The 27,062-nt window shown below is 49.3% G+C and overlaps 2 protein-coding genes across 3 annotated transcripts in view; one reads left to right on the top strand and one right to left on the bottom strand.

Moving 5' to 3' along the window:
- Gab2 (GRB2 associated binding protein 2) overlaps nt 1-11,735 on the top strand; it is a 210,651-nt gene extending 198,916 nt beyond the window's left edge. For both annotated transcript variants that reach the window (XM_031387413.1, XM_031387415.1), the window contains exons 4-10: nt 2,352-2,926; nt 3,810-3,880; nt 4,873-5,137; nt 5,891-5,981; nt 6,541-6,643; nt 7,650-7,775; nt 8,374-11,735. In XM_031387413.1, the coding sequence (XP_031243273.1) occupies nt 2,352-2,926; nt 3,810-3,880; nt 4,873-5,137; nt 5,891-5,981; nt 6,541-6,643; nt 7,650-7,775; nt 8,374-8,517 (1,375 nt within the window). In that variant the 3' untranslated portion in view covers nt 8,518-11,735. The remainder of the gene's footprint in view (nt 1-2,351; nt 2,927-3,809; nt 3,881-4,872; nt 5,138-5,890; nt 5,982-6,540; nt 6,644-7,649; nt 7,776-8,373) is intronic.
- Nucleotides 11,736-12,863: 1,128 nt separating this feature from the next.
- Nucleotides 12,864-27,062, bottom strand: part of Usp35 (ubiquitin specific peptidase 35) — a 24,249-nt gene continuing 10,050 nt past the window's right edge. The window contains exons 4-11 of the mRNA XM_031387412.1: nt 26,147-26,276; nt 25,653-25,754; nt 23,628-23,786; nt 18,143-18,336; nt 16,907-17,000; nt 16,473-16,579; nt 14,768-16,034; nt 12,864-13,924 (exon numbers count right to left, since the gene is read on the bottom strand). Of these exons, the coding sequence (XP_031243272.1) occupies nt 13,760-13,924; nt 14,768-16,034; nt 16,473-16,579; nt 16,907-17,000; nt 18,143-18,336; nt 23,628-23,786; nt 25,653-25,754; nt 26,147-26,276 (2,218 nt within the window). The 3' untranslated portion in view covers nt 12,864-13,759. The remainder of the gene's footprint in view (nt 13,925-14,767; nt 16,035-16,472; nt 16,580-16,906; nt 17,001-18,142; nt 18,337-23,627; nt 23,787-25,652; nt 25,755-26,146; nt 26,277-27,062) is intronic.

A 27,062-nucleotide genomic window follows, 5' to 3' on the forward strand; every position in this document is an offset into this window, starting at 1 on the left:
TGAAGCTCCCTTCTCTGTGATAACTCCAGCCTGTGTCAAGTTGACACACAAAACTAGCCAGTACAGTAAGTGTCAGATCAGTCGTTAACACTCTCATTGATCCAGAAGAAAGATCAGGAGGAACTAAGTTGGAGTAGATTGGGTAAGAAAGACCTGAACAAGTGAGAAATCAATATGGGTAACACATCAATTCTGGTTTCCCAAGACCAGAGTTTTGGCAGAAATGGACAGAAGAAGGAAGGTGACTAGTCCATTCTGGAAAATGTTCATTTTTACTGCAGCATGCCTGTGAGGTTCTGTCTCTGCTGAGGAGTCTTCCTAAACTGCCATCTTTGTTTCTTTATATAGCTACACCCAAATAGTCTAACTTTTTAAACTAACAGATACTATTGTGTGATTTTATTACAATACTAGCTTCTGGTAACCACCATTACACTCTGTTTCTATGAGATAAGTGATTTGGATTCCATATGAGTGAGATTATGCAGTGTCTGTGTTTCTGTCTGCCTTACCTTCCAGCATGCTTCCTCCAGCCTGAGCAGCACATAGATCCTTAAAATTGCCAAGTTGTTTTAAACATCTTTGGCCCCAAACTGAAATGCCTTTATTTTGTCTTGCTGCTCTTTTTCCTAGACTCACTCAGATGTGATGTCTGTGAAAAGGCCTTTCTAACATCACCCCACCAGGCAAGGTTAATATATGGCTACTGACAGACTCATACTTGACTATAGTGGTTTGCAGGGATGGCACCTGCTGTGGTTTCTAAGCACACAACAGGTAACACCTCTGTGTCCATTGTGTCTAGTCTAGATGGGGAGGAGGACATCAGCAAGTATTTGTTGAATAAACAAATGAGGTGAGGACATCTGATGGTGGGTTGGAAATCCAAAACAATAATAGAATAAAACATACCAAAGACAGATAAGAACACACTGTAGCTGCCAATGATTCTCCTGCCTTAGATCTGATGTACATCTATCCTGGGCCATAACTGTTGGCTTGGTTATGTGTATGGAAGTGACTGGAAAGGGAGAGCAAACACAAAAACCTAGGTAGAAGGGCTGGTAAGTTTTTGGGCACTGAATATTAGGACCACCAGTGGCCCACGTTAAGGGGAACCTGGCCAGCATACTTGGTTACTTTCATCTGTCTAAACTTCTAGGCACTGTTCTCTACTACCACCTGGTGGCCACATCTATAAATAGCAAGTTCCTAGCGAGGGAGCTAAGAGAAGGCAGATGATGATCCACCAGTGATCCTCAGTTCAAACATCACCCAGGAGAAAACAGAGGTGTGAGTGTGAGTCTGCACCTTATTCTGGTAAAGGCTCCAAGAGCTTACTAGGTTTCTAAAGATACCTCTGGTCTACAAAAGACAGAATTACTGCTGAAGGGGTTGATTTCCTTTTCTCCCCCTTCTGATGAAATCCTCTGAAGGATCATCATAGATAGAAAGCAGGCCTGGTTCCCTGCTATTCTTCCTCCAGCTTAACACAGTACTTATGCAGAACCTAGTTTAACAACCACTCTTGTGAAATGAAAGGCTCATAGAGCCTCTGATCCAGGTGGACCCTTGATGTAATTGAGCCTCGTTCTCACCCCTAGGAGAACATCATGCTGATGTTCACAGGTATGTCAATAGCAATGCTAGGACTGAACATAACTGCCCTCTTAACTGTTACTGTCTTTAAAGATTGTCTTACTTCCCGCTACCATCATTTAAAGTGAATAAAAGCAATGCCATTTTCTACCCTAATATAGTTCCCAAATGGAATCCACTCTATCTACATATTTTTAGATTTCTGAAAAGAACTAGATTCTTCTCAGCAAACCATGATTCCTGGTAGAAGATAAAGCCTATAGCTGAAGTTTAAATTAGCTTTTTAAAATACAAGCACCAGTGCCCATGAGCTGACTTTAAAGAGAAAAAAACTAAAACTCAGATTTGATGTTTTCTCCCACAACTTGCCACTGAATCAGAGCTTTTGTGCACATGTGTGCTCTGCGGTAATTCAAACAGTGAGCAGGTTATCAGTATGACTGTTTATTTGCATCTCTGGGGCCCAGGAATGACCTTATTCCCTGCTAGGATCAGCCACAGAAGTCCGGGGGTTCACAAAAGTTAACATTGCTGGAACATACGCCTGCTAATACACTAGAGTTGACTTCCTAAAGAATCTTCAGAGTATGATTTGAATTACTGCTTTGGAGATACATAAGGTAGAAGCCCCAAGATTACACAGTTAATATGTGGTAGGAACTAGGAAGATCTGGGGTCTGCCTGACTCCTCAGTATTCCCACAACAGTGAGCTCCATGCTTTGAACATCCTCTGTCCTCTTCTCTCTTCTAGGAGTGCCAGCTTCTCTCAGGGCACCCGGCAGAAGAGTGATACAGCTGTGCAAAAACTTGCCCAGAGCAACGGACACTGTATCAACGGAGTTGGCGGTCAAGTCCATGGCTTCTATAGCCTTCCCAAGCCAAGCCGACACAATACAGAATTCAAAGACAGTACTTATGATCTCCCACGGAGCCTAGCTTCACATGGCCACACGAAGAGCAGCCTCACAGGGTCTGAGACTGATAATGAGGATGTGTACACCTTCAAGATGCCCAGCAACACCCTGTGTCGGGAGTTTGGAGACCTCCTTGTGGACAATATGGATGTTCCAACCACTCCTCTCTCAGCCTACCAGATCCCTAGAACATTCACACTGGACAAGAACCACAATGCCATGACAATGGCCACTCCTGGAGATTCAGCCATAGCTCCCCCACCCCGGCCCCCCAAGCCAAGTCAGGCAGAAACACCTGGATGGGGCAGCCCTCAGCAAAGACCTCCAGTCAGCGAAAATAGCAGATCTGTAGCTGCTACTATCCCTAGGCGCAATACCCTCCCTGCAATGGACAACAGCCGACTCCACCGAGGTGAGTGTACTCTGTAGCTGAGACCGGAGGACCAGGCATTCTTGGTGTATTGCTAGCCCTTGGTCATCCCTAGGCCAAGGTAACATAAGGACTATCAGTTCAGTGATGCTAGTCAAAGCATCTTCAGTTCCCTTAGCAGTTGACCCCCTGCCTCGCTGTCAGTATGACACCCACCATGGCAGAAGGATAGCAGACTCCACCTTGGAGATGTTGATATTTTGGGTTTGGAGGCTCAAATCATATTATTTTATTTATTTAAAACTAAAACCAAAAATGTAAAAACAAATTTAGAAGATCATCATAGTTAAAGAAAATAATACAAAATGGGATCTTCATGATATTTTCAAGTCATAGAAAAATTTCTAATTGAATTCTGAACTTGGACTTGAAGCTGCTATCCTCACTTATCACAAATGAATTCCAACTCTGCATACCTCCTCTGTTCAGTGAGCTGTCTTTCTTTAGAGCTTGAACAATCTTTCTCATCCCTTGCTGCTGTGACAGTAGCAAAGATGAGCCTCAGGTCTATGGGGCCAAGCATCCAGTTTAGAACTCTGCCATCAGTCAGGCTATCTGAGCAGTCACCCTGTGCTTTGGAACTGTATAACAACATACACAACACACCCCTGCCCTTCAAAACTCACTAACTGGAAAAAGAAAACCAGTATATGTAATTAGTGTAAATGTCATTACCAAAGTATTCCCAGAGGTGAGAATGGGCCGAGTGGGAGATATTAGAACCCAGGGCTAAAGCCAGGAGGTCCTCTGCAGATACCCACACTGGAACAGACATGAGTATTAGGAAAACTGCCACACTGGACAGCAACAGGAGAGTTAACATGGGATCAGCATGAGTATAAACCCTCTTCTTCCTTCATCACAGCTTCTTCCTGTGAGACCTATGAGTACCCGACACGAGGCAGTGGAGAAAGTGCCAGCTGGTCTGCTGAATCTGTGAGTGAGAATGTTAACCTAGGGGTGGGGTTTGACCAGGGTGGGCCCTGGGGTCAGTCAGGGTAAGGAAGAAGCTATGCCCCATATAACTAAAAGTGCATCACCCGAAGAATGATGGCATTTCCCTCAGGAACTGCCTACTTGTCCCAGTCCAAAGTCCTAGGAAAGTGTTTGGGGAAAGTAAAAATGCTACCCTCATCTGGTCCTGTGACGCACTGGAATACAATGCAGCAGACACACTCCAAAGTAGAGGGTTCTTTAAGGCGACAGCCCTGCTCTCTAGGTGTCATGTGGAGTAGGAACATAGCAGAAGCCGTGACAGATGACAACTTACATGAGGCTCTCAGGCTGTCTCTGGAATGGGTTGACCACAGTTGTCTAAGTTCAAAACAAACTGATCAGGGCTTTGGTTTAAGCCCACTGGAAAGACAGGGGAAGAAGCCCTGTGGGTAGATGTGCTCTGCTATACAATGATGTGAGACTGGAAATGGCTGTACATAGGACTGCTACACTACTATACAAGTCTGTGACAGTTCTACCTACAACTTGCTACTGTGTGACTTTAGTACCTAGAATGAGCCCAGGCCCGCTAAATGCTGGACAGGGAAATGTAGCTAGTAAACCTCACCTTCCAGAATCCTGGTTAGGGTAGAGACTGATGTATCAGTCAGTGGTCAGTCCTGAGCTGTTCCTATCCTGGACTGCCTTCTACCTTAGCCAGGCATCTGGAGCCTGGATATCTCTAGCAACAAGCCATGGATTTGAGTAACCACAAAGTTTTGTACTTCGGTCTTATCACAAAGATAAGGCTCCCAAGAGATTGTGAAATGAGTAACTGCAGAGCTCATTTCTCCTTGATTCCCACTAAAAGTCCTTATTTGGTCTTCCCAAGGTCTCCCTTCAAAATGTAGCTAACCAACTGGGACAGCTTGTACACAATCTCACCTTACTTCTTTTCACTAGTTACAGGTAGGTCTTTTACTTTTTTTTAGCCAGGAAAGACTGCAGTGGGTCGATCAAATAGTGCCAGCTCTGATGACAACTACGTGCCCATGAACCCAGGTTCTTCTACTCTGCTGGCTATGGAACGACCAGGGGACAATTCCCAGAGTGTCTACATCCCCATGAGCCCAGGGCCTCATCACTTTGACCCACTTGGCTACCCGTCTACAGCCCTTCCTATTCACAGAGGCCCCAGCCGAGGGAGTGATATCCAGCCACCCCCAGTCAACAGAAACCTCAAGCCTGACCGAAAAGGTAAGTCCACTCTTTTCCCCCATCTTGTCTCTGGACAGCATTTGCTTAGAGATTGGGTGGATACTGGACTTAGGGATGTGTGACTGTGTGGATAATGTAAATTCAGACTTCAGATTTGTTTATAGGGAAAGCATCCTGAATGCTTCACATAGTCCACTGCAGGTGTGCAGTGATAGGTCCATGGTCTGTGTGAAAATCAAAAAAAAGTGCTAGAGTCCAAACTGGACTTCTGCTGGCCTTGGCTGAGCAGTAGGGATTGAAAGGGGGGAATAGGGAAATTGGACAGAGATAGAAGCCATGGGTGTGGCCAAGAAGACTCTGGCTGTGTGACCTTGAGCCTTACAGGGTCCTGTGCCCATTTGCTTTCCTTCACTGTTATTTGTATAACACTGTCCAAAATCAACAGCAGTAGTCACAATGACCATCTCTATTGTGAATATAGTCTGTTTTCATGAGAAGTCAGAAGCCCGGGGAGACTCTCTATTGTCAGACCCATGAGTCCCCTTTTGGATTCTGGAAGTCTTGATACTATAGATATAGTGGGAAGGACACATATTGTAGAATGTAAAGACGAAGGCATGGACTTACGTATCTAGAGTTTGATATCTGCAGTCTTAAACCAAGTCATCTGTATGTCCTTCCTGAGCCTCAGCTCCCTGCGTAAAGCTGAGAGCCTCTGTAAATGTGTGTGTTACATACAGTCTGTGTCCATGGAGTATAGTCTCTGATGCCTGAACTCTGTTCCTGCTTTAGCAAAGCCAACACCCCTTGACCTGAGAAACAACACTGTCATCGATGAGCTCCCCTTCAAGTCACCTGTCACCAAGTCTTGGTCCAGGATCAAGTGAGTAGCTATAGAAGCAAAAGCTTGGGGTCAGAATTGGGTGGCATGATAGCTGGCCTAGAAGTCAGGACACCAGGATGTTGATGATAATGCAACATCCGGTTCGGTTTCTGGTCTTCCCTACAAAAATATATGGTATAAACACTTCAAGACAAGGATAAATGTGTTTTGGTTCATGATTTCAGTCTGTGGTCACTTGGCTCACTTGAGGCCTGTGGCAAGGCAGAAACATTATGGGGTGGAGAGAGCATGACAGCCAGAAAACAAAGTGCATGCCTATCCTGGCTGTTCCATCAGCCCCAGCCTATTTGGCTGGTACTGTACACATTTAGGGTGGGTCTTCCCACATCTGTTGCTATACCTCATACCAATTATCTTCCATGTTTTATTAATCTGTCTCTTGATCTCTTGGGGATTGTTTTCCACATCTGTGAAGGGGAAATGATTAAAATGTCCCTGTATTAAGTATCTGATAATGGAAGCGTGAAGCTTGGGTGGAAGGCCTGGGGTGTAAGAACCATAGCTTCTCAGGGTTCACTCTCTTTTTTCTGTCCAACAGCCACACCTTTAACTCCAGTTCCTCCCAGTACTGCCGTCCTATCTCCACACAAAGCATCACCAGCACAGACTCCGGAGACAGTGAGGAAAACTATGTCCCTATGGTAAGTCCTTGAGCACCCACTAGACTGCCTCCCATTTCTTCTTCCCAGCTCAGGCCATGGCCACAGACTTCAACTTCCTGCTGCAGACCCTTCCTAGACACATGAATGTCAAACAGCAGGAGTTATTAGCCATTAGAAATACACAGCTTTGCCCCCAAGAGCATGTGTCTTAAAGATCCCAGGTGGCCTGTCTCTCTCACTACTGTAATTCAGGTGATATCATGAGGGGCCTTGGAGAGACATACAGATATATAACTCCATGCAGTATGATAGTAGTAGTAGAAATATACACACAGCATAATACAGTCCTTCTCTGGGGTCATTGAAAAGGTTACAGCTGCCAGGGCTGCAGAGATTTGGGAAACAGAGCAGTTATTAAAATGGGACTATCACTTCTTACTACAGTCAGAACATGGGCATGTTTTAGACATAAATTGCCCTCTTAAAGCTGAAGACAGAGCACTAGAACTTCTTACATGGAAAATGGCTGAAGAAATGAAGGCCCGTCACCCAGAAACAAGGTGACTGTTCAGGTATCTGGAGAAGGGCAGAGAGCACGAGCTGCTTGTGGCCAGCTGTGATAGGAGGCTTTACATTACCAAGCGTGGAAAAGTGTTGCTTATCCGGGACCTGCGAACTGAGGCTGGGTCTTTAGGAGAGACAGTACCTAAGACTTGCCCCAAGTCTCCCTCGGGGGTGGGGAGCAGGTACATGGGATTAGCACAGGTTTAGTAGTCAGAAACATCCCTGGCTCCTGTCATGCACCAGCTATGCAAGTATAGATGACTCACTGGACTCCCTTGAACCTAGTTTTTTAACCTCTAGTGATTTGAAGAGTGGTGATATCCACCCCTCAGGACTGCTGTGAAGACTTAAATGAGAATATGAACAGTCACAGTGCATTGGCTCAGTGCAGGACATATTAGAGGAGCTCTTGTTCCCAAAGGTAGTTTTCCAGGTGAGGGTTTAGGTTGTTAAACTTACCCGGTTTTATTCTTTGTCATAGCAAAACCCAGTATCTGCATCCCCTGTTCCCAGTGGCACTAACAGCCCAGCTCCAAAGAAGAGTACTGGCAGTGTGGATTACCTAGCCCTGGACTTCCAGCCGGGCTCCCCAAGCCCTCACCGCAAGGTACTTGGAGGTTGGGAATGAGGGAACCCATCCCACCAGCCCCTTTCCAGAGACATTTTATATGAGCATTGCAGAGCATCAATCCACTCATGTCCTTGCTACGGGCTATCCTCACAGGGATTAGTCACGATTACAATATAAGAGATGGAGATCCCCTCTCCCTTTCCTTTGAGAGAGAGACAGACAGAGAAACTGTCTGAATGAGACCCAGCATCCCTTGGAAGGGACTTCAGGACCTGGGAAAGCCTACCAAGAACCACTTTCAGCTCAGACATCCAGAGGGAAGTCCACCTCAACACACTTTCCCTCAGCATGTGGTGAGGGCTCTGTAAGGAAGGGCCTGGTGCTTATTGTCCTCCAACACATCCCTTTCCCTGGAGGTATGGCCAAAGGAAAATGGGTGGAGGCACTATTAAAAGCCTGAGCCAGAGGCAGGGCCCAGGACTTGCAGGTTATGCTGAAAGCTGGGAATGAGGTGTCAGCCGGCTTGATGCCACCAACAGAAGACTACTGCACTTTGAAATCCATGCTCAGCACAGACATTCAAAGCAATAGCCTCACATGATAGGTAACTCAGTCATTTCTTTTGTCCCCTCAGCCGTCCACATCATCTGTCACATCAGATGAGAAGGTAGACTATGTCCAAGTGGATAAAGAGAAGACCCAGGCCCTACAGAATACCATGCAGGAGTGGACGGATGTGCGGCAGTCTTCTGAACCTTCCAAGGGTGCCAAGCTGTAATGAAGGGGGCCACGGAGTTCAAGAGCCATGAGGCAGCTGCCCAGACCTGCCTCTTCTGTCACCTCCTTCTTCATTTCTTCCTACACCTCCTCTCCCCTGTACCACTTTCAGCCTTCAAAGCACTCAACATCAGGGACCTGACCCTTTCCCATCTGAGGCAAGGGCCTGGTAGAGACAATTCCTCTGCCACTTGGGTTCCACCTATGACTTCTGTCGTAATAGCTGTGCCTCCACCACCTTAGTTAGAGCTGTTGCCAACAAAGCTTCCTGCTTTGAACCCATTTGTCTGCTGCTTGGCCCCTTAGAGGGAAGGCTGAAGCTCTGAGCTAGGCCCATGCCTCATGTCTGCTCACTGCTCTCAACCCTCTACCTCAGGGCTGCTTCTCCATCCCCAATGGAGGATGATAACCCAGGGAGCCAAGAACAAGCAGACCAAAGTACACATGGGCTTTCATATCCCTGCTATTTTGGCAAGGAAAAGGCAAGCTGCCGCAAGAAGAAATGGTTGATAGTGGAAGTGGGAAGTTGCCTTGAGTGAGGATTAGGTCCCCAGATATGGGAGTGTAGCTGATAACCTGCAGAGTGGTGCCCAATATCAGGCCATGGTGCACCTCTGCTGTAGACTGGGAGAGGCAAAGTATGAAGGACAGCTAGAAGGAAAACTGATAATGATAAGCAACCAGGAACAACAAAGAACAGAAGTCTTTGGAATGACAAAGCTTGGAGCTAGAGGACACTGCCACTCTGGGACAGGCAGTCCTTTTCCCTGGCCCTGATGAAGAGATGAGACAGAGTGAGGAATACAGTAGCAGCTGATATGGGGGATGGGAGGCAGGGGGATCCTGGGACAGGAGTGTGCTAGGCACAGAGCAGTGCAGGGACACTGCCATGGAAAGAAAGTTTCTGGTAGGTAGGAGGGATGACTTAGGGACTGGGAGGCAGGCAAGACATGTAGCAAGTGGGAACATGTGTCCAAAGTGCCTGATGGGGAGCCCAAGGCCACATGCAGGAGTACAGCAGGGAGCACAATGAAAAGGAGCCATACTTTGACCAAGGAAATCTAGAGAGTACATGAGTGTCTGGGTAATGGCTTGTGCCAGACTAGGTCTTTGTTGTCCTTAGCTGCAGGGATGGTAGAAATTAACCCTCTCCTCCCAAGGCTTCAGAGGTCACCAGAGCAGAAGGAATGAGCAGCTTTCATCACCTAAGGCTCTTAAGATAGGGCAGGGAGATCTGAATGTGTTTGTGTTGAAAGTTATTGACCAAATTTTCAAGCATTTCATTTCAGAAGAAAAACAGGGCAACCAGCATTTCTCTTTGTCCTAGATGAGCAGATTGTTGTCCTCTAAAAACTAGGACTGTTCAGAACTAAAGGCACACCTCACCTCTCCTCCAGAGAGCCTTGTCTAGTTCCTCAGTAGTAGCCTCTCTTCTCACATTAGGATGGATCATTTAGTAATGGTTGCCAAGCCCTGTGCTACAGATGAATCACACCTTGTCCCTAACTACAGGTCACAATCAGTGAGAAAAGTAAATGATAAAGATGACTGGCAAGTACATAGAAAGGAAAAATGCTAAAGGAGACTGAGCCACATGAAGGGGAAGCCTCAAGGAGAAAGCAGAGTGAGTTTTAGGCAAAGGGTAGGCAGAGATGGGTCCATGGAGGAGGCAGAGATGAGGGGAGCCTCAGCTTCAGGAACAGAAGGTCTTTGAAGTATGAAGCCAGCCTCAGAAGTGTGCACTTTCACCTTGAGTGAAGTGGCTGCACTAAGCAGTGTTAACAAGGTACTTGGCTGGCTCTGCCCATCCTCATGGTGTCCTTTAAGGCCTTCAGTGGATCTCCCATATGGCTAAGCTTTTGACTGATGCTGTTGGAGCTCATATCAGGTCTAGGTATCATTGGCCTCAGCAGCCACCCCATAGACCCCAGAGTGCATTTTCTGAGTTGAGTGTGCCATGTGAATGGAGCTGGCTACCATTTACCAAGGCTGAGGCATTATTCTAGTTAGTCTCAAGGCCTCTGTCTTGCTCTGGTTCCAACCTGTGGAAAGCTGAGCTCTGGCTCACAATTCTCAGACTACTAGCCATGTTTAATGTACCCACCCATCCTCCAACCCAAAATAGGAAAAGCCAATTCCATTTAGAAAGGAAAATATTTTGGCTTACCCATAAATCAAAGTCTGCCTCCCTTGGTGGCTGTCAAGGACTAAGAGCCAAGAACACCCATCACCTCTTAGATAGCATAGCTCTCACAAGTATTGTCCTGCAGGGCAGGGCCTCTTCCCACTTCATTCTACTAGATTAAACTTTAGTAAGAACAGTGAAGAAAGGGGATGGCATCTCCTTAAGACTTGCCAGTCTGTGAAATGGGATGGTCACAGCTGATATTCTGCTGCTCTAAGAACCTGGGTGATCCTTTGAAGGTCTGGATTACTGGGTAAGAGCAGCACACAGAACATTAGCTCACTGACTGCCTCCTTCTCTATCTGGATTTTGCTGACAGCTACATTGACTCCATGAAAAGCCACCACATTCCCAGAACAGAAGCACAACCCTTCTGAAGTTACTGAAATGAGGGTTCAGGTCTGCCTTTGGGCCCTTTATCTGCCAGTAGCTACAGTCCCAGCCATGGCTCCCTCCCCTCCCTGCTACAGAGCTTTGCAAGCTATGCGAGGAAGAAGCTCTTCCTTTCCATTTGGGCCTTTGGCTGTAAAGTGTGGGGAAGCAGACTGACTTTAGAGGGCCATATTTCTGGGACTTCTCATATCTGGGGTCTTGGAAAGGCAGGAACAGCCAGATTTGCCAAGGGCACCTGCTGATAAGTTGTGCTGTCGTGGTATCTGGTGGTGTGTGTTCTTGTGTAATCTGTTGGCTACTTGTGTCTTGAAATTTAGAATCATTTCATTCAGGATTGTTACTATTTGTTGGGAAGAAAAAATGAAATAGAAGCAGCTTAGTCTTACATTGTGTCTTGTTACCATTTAAGATTGACATTTAATTTTTCAAGTCATTGTTGGTGCCTAATCACTTAAGTTATTAATTTATTCTGTTTTCAAAAAATTGTAACATATTTATCTTGTGAAGTCTGGGGGTGGGGTGGGAAATGTGTTCAAGTGAGTCCTGTTTCACAGTGGTAACAAATGGTACAGGCCTGGAGCTTGCAGGTCCCTTTTTATTATGGTGTAGAAGCAGGACAATAAAGTCCTTTAGAAATGCAACCCCGAGTGGGCTGCTGGAGACTGTCTTTAGGGGTGTGGAAACTTACTCCTGTCCCATCCTGGGCAGTCTTGGGACTGATGCTGTCCTATAGATACCTTCTCTGACAAACTCATTTCAGGATCATTTCATGTATAACTCCAGGAGCTGGTGTGCCCAATTCTTCTCATCTTGATGGGCTGCAATTGAGCACTTTTCAGGCCAGGAGCAGGAATGAACTTTCTTTACTCAGACCAACATCTGGCATCTGCAGTGGCGCACACCTGTAATCCCAGCACTCTAGAAGCTGAAGCAGGGACAGGACAATCAGATTCCTTGACAGCTCCAGACTCTAGCATTTGGACCAAAACCTCTACCACTTGTCACGGCACCATTTTGACCTTCCAGATACTTTGTTCTTTAGAGGATGATCATGGGTGCAGGCCAGTCCCATACCCTCTCTCAATACATAGCCACCCATGTCCCTCTTCAGCTTCAAGATTGTGACTATGAATGAAAAGAGCTGGATGTTGGGCCTGGAGAGATGACTCAGCTGTTTGGTTCCCAGCACCCACACTGGGTGATTCACAACAGCTTGTAAATCCAATTCCAGGGGATTTGATGCCCTCTACTGGCCTCCACGCATACATGGTACACATACACTTAACAGAGATACAAATTCATACAATAAAAATAAAAGTTTTTTTAAAAGCCCTAGATGTTGACTCTGGAGTGCTGGAGAAGTGCCTCCCAGCCTGTCCCAGCCCATACCTTGTCTAGGCTGGAACAGGCTATGGCCCCTTCTCAGAGGAGAAAAAGAGGAAGGTAATGATGGCATGTTTCAAGGCAGGGTTTCTGCACTCACTTGGCAAACCAACTGCTCCAAAGTATCCCACGAAGCATCCCCAGCCCCTCCTCCACCCTCCTTACCTGCCCCCCTCCTCTCTCTTTGCTGCTCCAGGAGGCTGCCAGCTCCAAGGCCTAGCACCAAGCACCTCCTTGCTGCATTTAAGGTCCCCGGGTCAGGGACACATCCTCACCTTACCAATGAGAAGCTCAAGTTACTATCAAGACTGCTTAGACATAACCAAACATCCCAAAGAGCAGCAGACACCACAGCTCAAGCTGGAAGAACAGCACCCTGCACAGCCTTCAGAGGAAGCGAGTTTATTCCTATTTAAGAACACAGTTTCTTCTCTTCACTGAGAAGGGGCTACAGTAGTCTCAGGGCACAGTTCATACCTACCCAGCCCTCACATTCCATCAGAGGAGGCAAGCCAGCTAGCTTCCTCAGATGACAGTGGCTTTCTGACAGACTAACGTCTTCAGTAAAATAAGGAGTCTGGACCTTAACTAGACAGGGATGCAATGGCAGCATCTCAGGCACTGAGGCAGGCTATGGAGGGCAGGGCTCTCCCACAGTGTCGCTTGGGGGAGGGGAGGGGCATGTGTAAGATTCTTGTCTCTGATCTGTGCTATGCTGCCTTCCATCCACATGCCTCAAAAACACACAGCAGGTGCAGACACCCACATACCTTGTTTTAAGGACCCCCTTAAAAAAACAAGAGGGTAGGCATTGGGGATGCAGCCCCATTCTTGTTCCAAGGGCTTGACTTCAGCTGTGCTTTTTCTCCTATTGAGGAAAAGCTGGGTGAAGGAACTAGAAAGTAGTGCTACTGGACACAGGACACCAAGCTGACACCACCCTGGCTCCTGAGCTGGCTGGCCTTTCCAAGACTGGACCTGCTGGAGCTCAGAGTGGACCCAATCAGGATGCTTCTAATTAGGACACCTGACTGTAACATCATAATAGGATGAATGCCTAAGGAACTTTGGGTTTCAATTTCTCTGTGCACTTCAAGCTTTAGACTGATATCCCAAATGGTCCCTCTTCATCCTCCTTGCCCTCAAAAAGACCTGCTTCACCTTGGGCTTGCCCCCACATCTCCCTAAGACCCCAGATGGCAGAATGTTCTACCTGGGCCCTGAGCCCCACCTGGCCCACTCTGAGGTTGGCTGTGAAAGCCCCAACAAGTGGGAGCTCCCATTAGAAGACCAGTCTGTGGAAGTCACCATTGCCACCTCCAGGGTTGCAGCCCCCTGGGGAGCCTTCATCCTCATCTTTGTCTTCATCGAAGCCCCTACCCCAGTGTGGAGGGGCAGGGAGCGTAGAGATATAAGCTGCCCTGCTCCGGGCCTCCTTCTCCTGCTCCTAGAAACAAAGGACAGATAGAAGGCTTAGCATTCAGGTCTCCTACTTACCCAGCACAACATTACCAACATCTCTGGATCCCCCAAGGGCCTGGCCCTGCTGAGACTCAAACTGGATGACTTCATTCAAACTCTACCCTTTCCTCCCAATGATGACTCAAGTCCTTTGAAGGACTTTTTCATCTTAGATAGTGACCAGCTGACAAGTGCCTGGGACCTCAAGAAAACCTCTTCAGGCTTCCTGGCTTCCACTGTCCAGTTCACTCACTGCCTCTCTTGAAGCATGAGGTCCATCTTCTGCCCATGAGCAAGTTCTTCCCTGATCAGCCTTTCTCAGACTTCACCAAGCCATATCTCAGCTGGATGGCCTGAAAAATGTAGAAGCAGGCCTGGTATCCCCATGCCTTCACATTCCTTACCTGAAACACCATCTCTAGATGCAGGACCCTCAAAGCCCTAGTGTAGCTGAATATTTTAATGCTATTCTTGACACTGCTAAGGGAGCCTGAGGCAGTATCAAAGGAGGGCATTGGGACATGAAGGCCACTGAGGAAGGTGGCCCCTCTGGGAGCCCCATAAGCATCCCCTGTGCATTAACTCCACTACTTTCTCCCTCAACATCATCTACTGTGCTATTATTACTCAGTGTCTCTTCCTCTGAGGTTAAGAGGTGTGCCTTACCAGCCATCAACATAACCCTACTAAGTGATGAGCACATGGATGGATTTAAACTTGAGACAGACTCAAAGGGAGAACAGATCACTGACCTACATAGGTGGCTGTACTGAGCCAAACTCCTAACCAGGAGTGGCATCAGGTGCCAGAAGATCTGCACACGACTCACCTGCAGATAGAGGACATTGTCTTTGGAAATGGCCTCCATCAGGTCCTTGTGGAGAGTAGGCTCTGCTCGGACTCTCGGAGAGCCAGGCTCAGCCTCAGGGCCCTCCCTGGGCCTCTGGCGGTAAAAGAGCACATAGGCAGTGTCCTTAGGGAAAAAGGAGGTGACATTGCTGACAGACTCAAAGGATGAGAAAGACACCCGGGTATCATTAAACAGGTACCACAGGTTCTCAGGCTCCGGCCTCTCTGTGGATCCCAGGACAGGAGCTGGCCGAGCAGCACCCTCACGAGCATAGCAGTAATAGTGGCCACTCTCTGAGGACACTCCAGAGTGCACCACTACACTACAGAGGTCATAGGCCTGGCCCTGACCCCCAGCCAGCGGCAGGCGCAACAAAAGGGGAATGGTGACATCGTCCAGGATCTTACGCCGCCGCATGGTACGCAGGTCAAAGGAGAAGCGCAGTAATGTGAGGATGAGGTAACGTGGACCCTGGCTCAGTTCCACCACCTTCTCCGCATCCTGCAGGGAGGCACATGACTCACAGTAGTATCGGTTCTCAGCTGTCAGCCTCTCAGGGGACAGGAAGTAGTTGACCAAGTCCAGTACAGAGCGGGAACCCTCAGGGACACATGCCTGCTCCCTGGGTGGAGTGGCAGCATCCCTGCAGGTCCCTGGTCCTAAGCTGTCCCCTTCCTTCTCCTTGCCGTCCTCAGCTTCCTTCTCCTTTTCATCTTCCTTCTTCTCTTTCTCTTTGTCTTTCTCTTCCCCGTCTTCTTTCTCCTCTTCCCTTGTTCCTTCCTCTTCCCTGTCCTCTGCCACCTCCTTCTTCCCAGCCTGCTTCCTCTCCACCTTCTCCTGCCCACTCTGTCCACCAGTGTCTAAGGTGTCCACACCTTCAATGTCCAGTCCAGTGTGAGGAGCATCCCCTGTGATGCAGTGCTTCCTCTGCCTTTGCGCTCCTGGGGCTCTGGGAGCCAGTGTTATCTGGGCTCGCACATCATCTGTGGGGAGTATCACGGAGCCAAGGCGGCGGTGGCGACTTCTCTCAGGAGGAGGGAAAGCCAAAGAGAGGTCTGTGAAGGCTTCTTCCCTTGAGGAAACATTGAGGCAGTGGAGACAGCATATTCGGGTCACAATCTTGCCTCCAAACATTTTCTCCACAGATGTTGCATTGGAGCTGGGGAGCTCTTCCTGTGGAGATGGCAAGCTGGACTGCTTGAGCTTCTGGCAGATCCTCGTCCCAGTTTTCTCTTCTTCATGAAGCCTAGAACAAAATAGAGACCAGGTATATACACCTTCCAGCAGGCCCGCCCCCAGCACACTGCCCATCATACTTAAATACAAGAGCCTAGAAAGAGAATTTCCATCCCTGTCCAAAGTGGCATGCTAACATACTTCTATGTTCACACACACACACCTAGTACACGCCTACCTAAAAATAGACCTGTGGCTGTGTAATGAAGATTAACATACTCAGGCAGCACAGTGGATACACAAGCACATATTGACAGCCCCTTCCCAGACTTCGCATGTAGTTCAGCATCTTCAGAAACCAATGGCACACAGCTTCCTTTCTGCCTTCCAGAGGAACAAGGAAGTGTTCCTATTTCCAGAAAGATCCAATCCAGCTCAGAGGGACAAGCTATCATTCCAGGATGTTCTCAGAACCCACACATCACCCTAACCCAGCAGCCCTTCTCACCGATCCAGCAGGTACTTCAGGTACTCTGAACAATCCTGCTGGGTACCGGGGCTGAACCAGGGTGTCCAGGATGCAGAGAGGAAGTTCTCAGGAGAGATGGCAGGCCTCTAGGACAAGGCAGGCAAAAGGTGGGGTCAGGAGCATCAAGCCACATGCATGCCCAGCAGCAGGCAGCACGCTGAGGGCCTAAGACTGTTCCAGACATGCCTACCTATCCTGTAACCTTCCCCCTTCCATTAGTGCATGAGACTGAACTCTGAAGGGAGGCTGGGACAGCACAACCCACAAAGAGGCTTTGGCTGGGAACTTGAACGAGCAGGCCTGAGGCTCAGCAGCTCATTCCACAGAGCCAGGTCCTGGAGACATGAGAAGAATCAGAGCAGGACCTGGCATTCCCTGCTCTCCCTGCCTGCCCCAGGGCACCCAGCACGCACCTGACTGTGCTCCAGGAAGGCAAAGAGCCACTGCAGCTTGGTCATCAAGGGCTGGGAGTTGTTCTCAGTCAAGCGGAGCACACAGTGTCGAAAGCTTCAAATGAAACAGGAGCCCAGGGTGAGCTGAGGCCCCCAGGAAGCTGATGCTCCTCTATACCAGGCCACCCAGAGCCTCTGGCATTTTCTCCAGGTAAGGCCAGAGACTGAGGAGAAGATGGCGAATAACTTAGCCTGGTATGGCTGGGGACCTGAGCTCTGTAATGGTCTTGGTTTGACAACAAATTTGACAACAAATGGGGATAACAAGGTGACTCTTGCCATCTCTTCCAGCTCTGACACCCCATGGCTCCAGGACTCAAACATGTCAATTTTGTAAGGTGGGGACACTGGTGTGCCAGAGTCTCTGCTATCACCATCAGAGGCATGGCACACACTGCGTGATAACTCCCAAGAGCTGCCATCTACTCCCAACCTCATTGCTCCACCCCACCCCTGCAGCCCCTGCTCAGGGCCCTGGCCCTAAGCCACCCTGAAACTTGTCTCAATCCAGGCAGGTTCCACATGAGAACTTCCCTGACACTAGAGGACCCTGCAGGGAGACTGGCCCTCACGGATGAGCGTGACCCTGTGGGGTCAGGATGTCCTCCTGAGACCCGCTGTCCCTGAAGCACGCTGCCTTCTCAGTCCCACAGTGTGCCATCCAGAGCCGCTGCACAGAATGGCAGCACTTGGCCTCCCGCGGCAGCCCCCAGACAAGCTTAAATGTAGCAGATGGGCTGCACACAGGACCTGAAGCATAGTATCACATGACCACACAAGCACAAGGAATTCTCTGGCAAATGATTCTGTTGTATTTTATAGCTGCTATGGTCTGGGCAGTCCAGAAACCACCACAGTTTAGCCCTGTGCAGCAGTCTAACACACCTTAGACACCAATGCCCATGTCTGTAGCTTAAAGACCACTGACAGCCAGAGGCACACCAGAACTAGTGCTTCCCTACAGAGCCAAAGATGGAGCCCTGAGGGATGTTCAAGCACCACAGGCATACCAGGAACCACAGGTGATGGGCACTGTGCTTGCTTAACTGAAGAGGAGGTATGGCTATACCATGATACCAGCACTGGGTTCAAAGCTCTCCTAAGCTAGAGAGTAAGAAGCTGACTCAAAAACTAAGGAAAGCAGGAAGGCAGGTAGAAAGCTGAAAGAGAGAGGAGGAAATACAGAACAGCACCTACTCCGAAGCCATGAATAAGGCCTGAAGGACACTGTTCACGTAGCATGTGTTGCCCAAGTTGATTAAGCCAATCTTGCCCGTGTCTGACTTGGCCATGAGCCGGGGATAGAAGCCAGCCAATTCGCTCTTCTGTGAGGTCCAGGCATCCTGCCCCAGCAGCTGCTTGATTCGGTCCTCATTGGGAATGTGGAGGTCCTGGGAGGATAGCAGACACCAGTGTCAGCTCTAAAGCCACCACCTTCTCTAGGAAGGCCTCCTGGACTAGAACCCACTCCTCCGCTCCCTCCCAAGCACTCAGAAGAGTCCCGAAAAGGCGTTTGCACAGCCGCTGCTTACAACTCGCTCCAGGGTCTCATTCTCACATGTGGTTCTTCTATGCGATCTCTCAGGTGCCATGTCTGAAGTAGCACAATCCCCATGTCAGAGATGGAAAAACTAGGATTCAGACAGAGCAAAGAACTGTGTGGCCACAGCAACAGTAAGTGACAACCACGTCTGTCCTGGGCAGAACCACAACAATTAGCTAGCAGCTTGGCGTTAAGACTTCAGTTCCTGCCTAACTCTCACCTCATCATGTGTGAGTGCTTAGTAGGCCTGTCTGTCTCAGTCTGGCAACCTCCCTGGGCCTCAGTTTCTTCAGCTGCCAAGAGAAGACAACCTTTCTTTCCATTGGTCTGGCATCTACGCTGTCAGTTCTGATTCCACTGTCCCTCCCAGTTTGAGAACTGCAGAGCCAGCTTTCCAGTAAGTCAGACATCCCTTGGCACCAGTCCCACGACAGTGGCAAGATGGTCTGAGGGCACTGAGGTGTAGTCAGTCCTCTGTCACTGGCTCAGGGCTCAGCATGCCTTCCCCCGGCTTTTCTTCATTGTACTGAATAGTGGCACCAGTTTTAACGACATCAGAGACAAACACCTAACCACAGCACACTACTACAGAGTGGATGTCAAGATGTTACTGACAGTTCTTCTAACTCAAGACATCTGTCCCAGTTAGGGTTCCATTGCTGTGATGAAACACCATGACCAAAAGCAGCCTGGGGAAGGAAAGGGTTCATCTGGCTCACACTTCCACATCGGAGCAGCCTGGGGAAGGAAAGGGTTCATCTGGCTCACACTTCCACACTGGAGCAGCCTGGGGAAGGGAAGGGTTCATCTGGCTGACACTTCCACATCGGAGCAGCCTGAGGAAGGAAAGGGTTCATCTGGCTGACACTTCCACATCAGAGCAGCCTGGGGAAGGAAAGGGTTCATCTGGCTCACACTTCCACATCGGAGCAGCCTGGGGAAGGAAAGGGTTCATCTGGCTCACACTTCCACATCAGAGCAGCCTGGGGAAGGAAAGGGTTCATCTGGCTTACTCTTCCACATTGTACTCCATCATTGAAGGAAGTCAGGACAGGAACTCAAACAGGGCAGGAATCTAGAGGCAAAAGCTGAGGCAGGCACCATGGAGGTTTCTGCTTACTGGCTTGCTCCTCGGGGCTTGTTCTGACTGCTTTCTATAGATCCCAGGACCACCAGCCCAAGGACGTCCCCACATACAATGGCCGGGCCCTCCTACATCAATCACTAAGAAAATGCCCCACAGGCTTGCCTACAACCAGATCTTCTGGAGGCACTTTCTCAAGTCAGTCTTCCTCTTGTCTAATGACTCTAGCATGAATCAAGTTAACAAAAAAAACTACCCAGCACAACTGCCCCTTGTCGGCTTCCACACACACACATCACTGTTGAGCCACAACCTTCCCTTTTGTGTGCATTCCCAAGATTACACATCAATATTGACATCACAATCTATTTTCAAGCACAAAGGTTCCACAGTCTTACAAATTCAAACCTTCAAGACTTCATTCAGTTTCTTTTTAAAAATCCAAAGTCTCTCAGCTCTGGGTTCCTATAAAATCAAAATAAGTTAAATACTTTTCTTATCTCAAGAGAAAAGAACCAGGTCACAGTCACAATCAAACCAAATTGAAACCAAACTCCAACTGTGAAATGACTCAACGTCCATTCTCTGGGATCACTCCTGATCTGGATCCTCTCCAAGGGGCTCGGGTCAAACTCTCCAGGTCTGCCCTCTAAGCAGCAACCGTCCATGGTCTCTGCATCACCTTTTGCCTCTACAGCACACTCAGCTTGTCTTCTGGGCTCCAGCTGGCTCCATTCCACTGAGCTCTTCCTGATGGTCACCCCAAGATACGGACCTCCCCAAAATGCTGGGGTCTCCACTCCACTGAGCTGCACTCTCACCCACTGTGTCTCCTGGGATCTCTTCTGGGTTCCCAGCCTCGCCTCTGTGTGGCCCCTTCAGTCCTTCAACCGCTCTTGAGGCTGCACCTTCACCAGTGGCCTCTCCTGGCCTCACAGTGCCAAGCCTCAGCTGTTCTCCATGACCCCTTCATGCTTTCAAAACCAGTAACTCTTATACTGCACCAAGCTCAGCTGCCAGCACAAGGTACAACCTTGGCCACTTCTGGAACACAGCTTCTGTGTTGACCTGAGAAAACACTTCCCAGGAGATTTCACCTCAATAATGCTGGTCTCTTCTTAGGCACCAATAATTTCATGAAATCTTAATTCAAAACAGTGAATGTGCACTAGCCCTGACTAACCTTCAGCCTCCCTTCCTCACTCAGCCTTCCCCTCCACCCCTGACCCCCGGAACACCACAAGCCAAGCTCCACTGTCTGCATTTCTCTCATCGCTCTTTTCTCCATATTTCCACAGAAGAGCTTGTTGAGCCCTCAACTCACAGTGGCTTTTCTTTCCCAAAGTTCCAAAAGTTCCACAATCCTCCCAAAAAAACCCAACATGGTCAGGTCAGTCACAGCAATACGCCATATCCTGGGTACCAATTTCTGTCCTAGTTAAGGTTATCATTGCTGCGATGAAACACCAAAACAAGTTGGGGAGGAAAGGGCTTCCACTTCCATACATCACAGTCTATCACACATCACAGTTCACCACTGAAGAAAGTCAGGGCAGGAACCTGATGCAGAGGCCATGAAGGAGTGCTGCTTCCTGGTCTGCTCCCCGTGGCTTGCTTGACCTGCTTTCTTAGAAGCCAGGCCCACCAGCCCAAGGGTGGCACCACCCACAATGGACTGGGATCTCCCCCATCAGTCACTAATTAAGATACTACCGTACAGGTTTCCCTACAGCCAGATCTTCTGAAGACATTTTCTCAATTGAGGCTCACTCCTGTCTGATGACTCTAGTGTGTGTCCAGCTGACATAAAACTAGCCAACATGGCATCCTCCCAGCTCCTGAGCACAAAATCCTAGATTAGCCAAAGGCATCACACTAGCTTAGTGCTTTGAGCCCCGATTCCCCACACACTCTCTGGCTACTGAAGAAGCCTTGACCACACTGCCTTAATGTTCCTGCTGGCTCCCTTCCCAGGATCACTTAACACATGTCAGTCATCTCTCACAGATGAAAAGAAAATCTGCCTGTCACCCCAGCCACTCAGGTAGTTGCTGAAGGAGGCTGTAAGTTCAAGACCAGCCTAGGCAACTCGGATCTACTGGACAAAGCAGAGTGACTGCCTGGATTCAAGGTCTTTCCGATGTTCTCTGGATACCACAGAGATATCCCCACCAAACCCTTGCACCCTCCCCTTGAATCGTGTGAAGCATCCTCCTCCTGCCAGACACCAATGGTCAAGGTCAAACTCCTGTCCTCTACCAGGCTTTCCAGGAAGTGCCTTACCACTCACCACCTGCTGTACAAACCTCTGCCTTAACTACACATGGCCTTGAGGAGGGGCTAGAGTGTATACATTAGGGAGGGCCACAGGGAAGCCCTCATCCCTGCTTGGTAAAGGCTTGCCAGCTGAGGCCTCCTGGGGGACGGTGCACCCACATCCTGGAAATAGCCAATCTCCTATGCTCTATAAAGAAGCCTCTAAACACAGTGGTTCCCCAGTGGTGAACTCTGGTGCCTGCGTTTGTCACTGGGACATCTGGAGAAGGAGCAGACACAGCAGAAATGTCTAGATTAACTTATCTGCAATACGCGCTTATCTTTATGGCTTGTTTTGTGTCTACCAGCCGACCCTTAGGTATTACGAGTTTATAAACATGCCTGTACTTGAGAGCAACATTCCAACACTAAGTGGTCTGAATGTCAACCTCTAAGCCTGCTTACAAATTTCTAAAGTCTACACCAAGCTAGAAAAAATTTCCAGTTTCTACATTGGCCCCCATGTATATTTTTTCTAGACCATACTTTTCATTAACAGAGAAGCCTTCCTGTTGGCTCTGAGGGGGCTTCATAGTACCACTCCGTAGTGACGATTAATCACGGCTTGTCGACACCAGTTCAGGCCCCTCTATATTTGAGGTTGGCCATGTTACTGATCCTCCTAACCTGCCCCCCACCCCAGTCATCATCCCCTGCCCCTCCCCTCACTATTTGGGACCTTGGTTTTTTTCTTCCTTTGGGGATCCCTGGAAATTCCTCCTCACTGTCTTGCACAATCAACTCTACTTTAAAAGATATCTGCTATGTGGCTGGAGAGATGACTCACCAGTAAAGAGCACTAGCTCCTCTTGCAAGAGTGAGTTCAGTTCCTGCATGCCCAGCAGATAGCTCACAACCACTGTCACCCCAGCTCCAGAGGATCTGATGCCCTCATGGGTATGCAGACAGACAGACAGACAGACAGACAGACATACACACACACACACACACACACACACACACACACACACACACATTTAAAAGTAAATCCTTTTTAAAAGATGTCTGCTATGTCTCCACACACAAGCCCAGATGTTTTGTAAAGATGTTGTGGGAGTGAACATCAGTCAGAGGCTCTGAATGGTACCCTCAGCCCCTACATGGATCCTCCTCAGTATCAGTGATCCTTAGATCACACTTCCTATAAACAGATCGTCTAGGAAGGCAGCTTGATTTGCTTTGTGCCTGGGTCCCCATATCCCAACCTCTCCTCGGCTGAGAGCGGGAAAGCAGCCTAGCCCTATGAGCCAGACAGCACTCCTGTTCTGGACTGCTCAATGCACACAGTGGCAACATTGACAGAGTGCTGGTGCTGAAGGAGCCACCAAGAGGCCCTGTTGGGGAAGGAAGTGAGGTGACACTGAGAGCAGGAAGAAGGCTCACTGGAGGCAATCCCTGAGAGCCTAGAGACCATACTGAACATTAAAGTCGGTCCTGTGACCCATTGCCCCATATGCTAACTAAAAACAAGAGAATTCAAATAAAATAAAGCAGGCGCTGTGGGTCAGGTGGAGGAAGGGGTTTACAGAGGCCCGGTAGCACCCACAAAGGCCCAGATCACACTTAAGAAAAGAGGGCCCCGGTGGGAGTCATGGTGACCTCCAGTAATTGATGCACACAACAGCCCCAGAGAGGAGACGGGAAACAGCCCAGCTACAGATGGTGGAGGCAGCTACCAAGCCATTGTACCGCAAAGAAGGTTCAAACTGGCACCTGTGCCAAAGAGACTGTCCACTCACCCTGATGGCTTCCATGACCGGCTCATACAGGTCTGGGAAGCCTGGGAACCGAAACACCATGCAGTGCACCAGCTCTGCCAGCTGCTCCAGGCAGCTGGTCCCAGAGTTCGAGTCCTCCTTGACCAGAGAGGCCACCATGGGAGGAATGTGAGGGAGAAGCTGTAAGACAAAAGGTGGGCTAGTTAAAGTGCCAGGTCACCTATCTGAAGCTTGGGGCTGAAAGTGGGGAACTCTGAGGACTGAAGGTACACCCATGTGACCAGTGTTGCCTCCACTCAGTGGAGCTGAGTGCCACAAGAAGCAATTTTCCTTACAAGATGTATGATCTATGACTCCTGCCTCGGTTTCCTTATCTGCAAGACAAGATAAATAATTCTTCCCTCATGGCTAAGGGAAGGCCAGCTAGCTGTTCAGCTTCACCCACCTGCTTTGAGACCCAAAGGCCCAACCAACCATGGGCTTCTCTACCTAACAGCAGATGCTTAGGCCATGCCAATCATCTGGCTGAGCCCAGCACCATGAACACTCACTGTTACATAACTCGGGGGAGGGGTTGGTGGTGCTGGAGGCAAAGCACAGGACCTTGTACATGCCTAACAGAGACCCTTTAATACAAGGGTTACTCGCGATATGGTGATCCCCAGAAACCATAAAATTAGTTTCCTTGCTATGACACAACTTTAATTTTGCTGTTATGAATTGTAATGTAAATATCTTGTTTTCACAATGGTCTTGGGTGACCTCTGCAAATGGGTTGTAGAATCCCTGCCAAAGGGGTTGAGACCCACAGGCTGAGAACTAACTACTGCCTTGAGGCATTGTAGCCTAATGGCTAGTTGTGCTACAGGAACATGAGTCGGGGAGGAAGAAACTTGTGTTTGTATATAGCAGGCTCTAGACAAGTCTCAGCTCATCTATTCCCCTCCTACCATCCCTGGGGTTTACTCCATTCCAGATTAAGGTCACCACAAATAACACTTGTTCCACATCCCGGCTTCTGATCTTTTCTCATTGCAACAAACTAGAAAGCGCAAAGTTGCTGTCTTGTCCAGGAGCCATGAAAATTAAAGTTCCACCACGTGGGTTTCAGTCCGGTAGGGAGGAGCCTGAGGACGATAGAGGAGCCTGAGCCACAGGCCTGACCAATGAGTGCCGGTGGCAACAGAGAGAGAGAGAGACAGTGGTGTGGAAGTCAGACCAACTTGGCTAGAACCTTTGCTGTCCACTTATCTAGGACCAGTGACTTGATCACCCAGTACCTGGGACCAGTGACTTGATCGCCCAGTATCTGGGACCAGTGTCTTGCTCACCCAGTATCTGGGACCAGTGACTTGATCACCCAGTATCTGGGACCAGTGACTTGATCGATCACCCAGTATCTGGGACCAGTGACTTGCTCACCCAGTATCTGGGACCAGTGACTTGATCGATCACCCAGTATCTGGGACCGGTGACTTGATCACCCAGTATCTGGGACCAGTGACTTGATCGATCACCCAGTATCTGGGACCGGTGACTTGATCGATCACCCAGTATCTGGGACCAGTGTCTTGATCACCCAGTATCTGGGACCGGTGACTTGCTCACCCAGTATCTGGGACCAGTGACTTGATCACCCAGTATCTGGGACCGGTGACTTGCTCACCCAGTATCTGGGACCGGTGACTTGATCGATCACCCAGTATCTGGGACCGGTGACTTGATCGATCACCCAGTATCTGGGACCGGTGACTTGCTCACCCTCTCCCCACTGCATGTCTTTATCTGAAGAAGGGAGGCCAGTCTGGGAGCTGGGTGAGTGTTTGCACTGTTCTTAGCACTAGTCCTAACACAGACACACGCCTGACCCTGAAGAACTGTAGCTGTCACCCACCCAGGCTCTGTCGCTCTACAGTGAGCACATGGGAGTCACACATCCTCTGGGGCCTTGAGCCTCCTGTGCTTTGCTTCATCAGCCCCAATTCCCCAACACTCAGCAGAAAACCACATTAGGTGTCACTGGCCAGAGAGTGGCAGGCCCCTTACCAGGTGGAAGGCCTCATGGGAGTGCTGAAAAGTCAGGAGCATGTACTTGAGGACACACAGGGCAGCTCCCCGCACGATGGGGTACAGCAGCTTAGAGAAGACCTGAAAAGGAGGTCATGTCAGGGGTCTGCACACCTGAGCGACCCAGGGCCGTGTGACCACAGTGGACCATGGAAGGGAACCTGAGGCACAGTAGAGTGGAACAGCTGGCCAACAGTGAGAGCAAGAACACAGATGTGTGTGGGAGCTGGATGGAGCAATAGACGGTGAAATGGGCGGCCAGAGTTAGGTGAGTGATGGTGGGCAGACACGCAGTGGAATGAGTGGTCAGAGAAATGGAGTTCGAATCCGAGGCCCAGAGAGGGGCAGTGAATTAACCCTGTCACACAGTGAGCTTGACTGGGACCCTAGTACCTTGCAACCCACACCTGCACTGTTCCCAGAAGAGAGCAATGGGAAAGGCCACGTGCCAGGCTCAGACAGAGGCCACCAACCTTCTCAATTTTGGCGAGCGACACCTCGATCAAGATGCTGAACTTCTTAACGGCAGCCAGGCCCTTCAGCAGGGCAATGATCCACTTGTCAATGTTCTTCCCCAGGGGCCAGGACACCCAGTCGATCATCCTGGTGAGGGGAGTGACAGTGACACAGGGACAAGGGAGGCCCAAAAGCCAGATCAAGGGCAGCCCAGGGACTGGCCGTAAAGTCCTGACTCATGCCTGTACACCTGGGTCTGTGGGAACACTCCTGAAGATACAGCAGAGCCCAGCAGACACTGAGCAGAACTGGCTCACAGCCCTCCAGACTCTCTCACCCACTGTTCCTCATTACAGGGGAGAAAGGGGGTTCCAGGCAAGGAGCTGCACCCTGGGGCTGAGAACTCTGGCTCCACCAAGCCCTACTGGGGACCAGGGCAAACCACTCGTCCTCTCTGAGCCTGGACTTTATCTGCAAATGGAGACAATGCCCCTCTCCTGAGAATATCACATTAAGATAGCACAGCAGCTAAACCCTGCAGGACTCACCTACACCAGGCCTGTCCTGGGCTGAGCATGGGGCTGAGCTGTGGTAAGTGCTCAGGAAAACAGCACTAGGCATTACAACACCAGACTGACTGCAGTGAACAAAGCTACTTAGGAAAGTTCCCATGGCGCTGCCCTAGGCTGCACATGGCGGCTCACTTTCACCTAATCCTCAACACTTTCTTTGATGGACCCAATGATGATCACTTTAGAGCTGAGAAACTGAAATAAAGTCACACGGGCAAGAAGCACGGGGCAGGATTGGCTCTTGAGGGACACAACTCTCCCGCCTACACTCTTGCCCATCCCCCTCCTGCCCTCACTCTTGCCCACCCCCCATCCTGCCTACACTCTTGCTCACCCCCTCCCACCTACACTCTAGCCCACC

The sequence above is a fragment of the Mastomys coucha genome, unplaced genomic scaffold (genome assembly GCF_008632895.1).
Source record: "Mastomys coucha isolate ucsf_1 unplaced genomic scaffold, UCSF_Mcou_1 pScaffold21, whole genome shotgun sequence".
In the NCBI taxonomy this organism is placed as follows: Eukaryota; Metazoa; Chordata; class Mammalia; order Rodentia; family Muridae; genus Mastomys; species Mastomys coucha.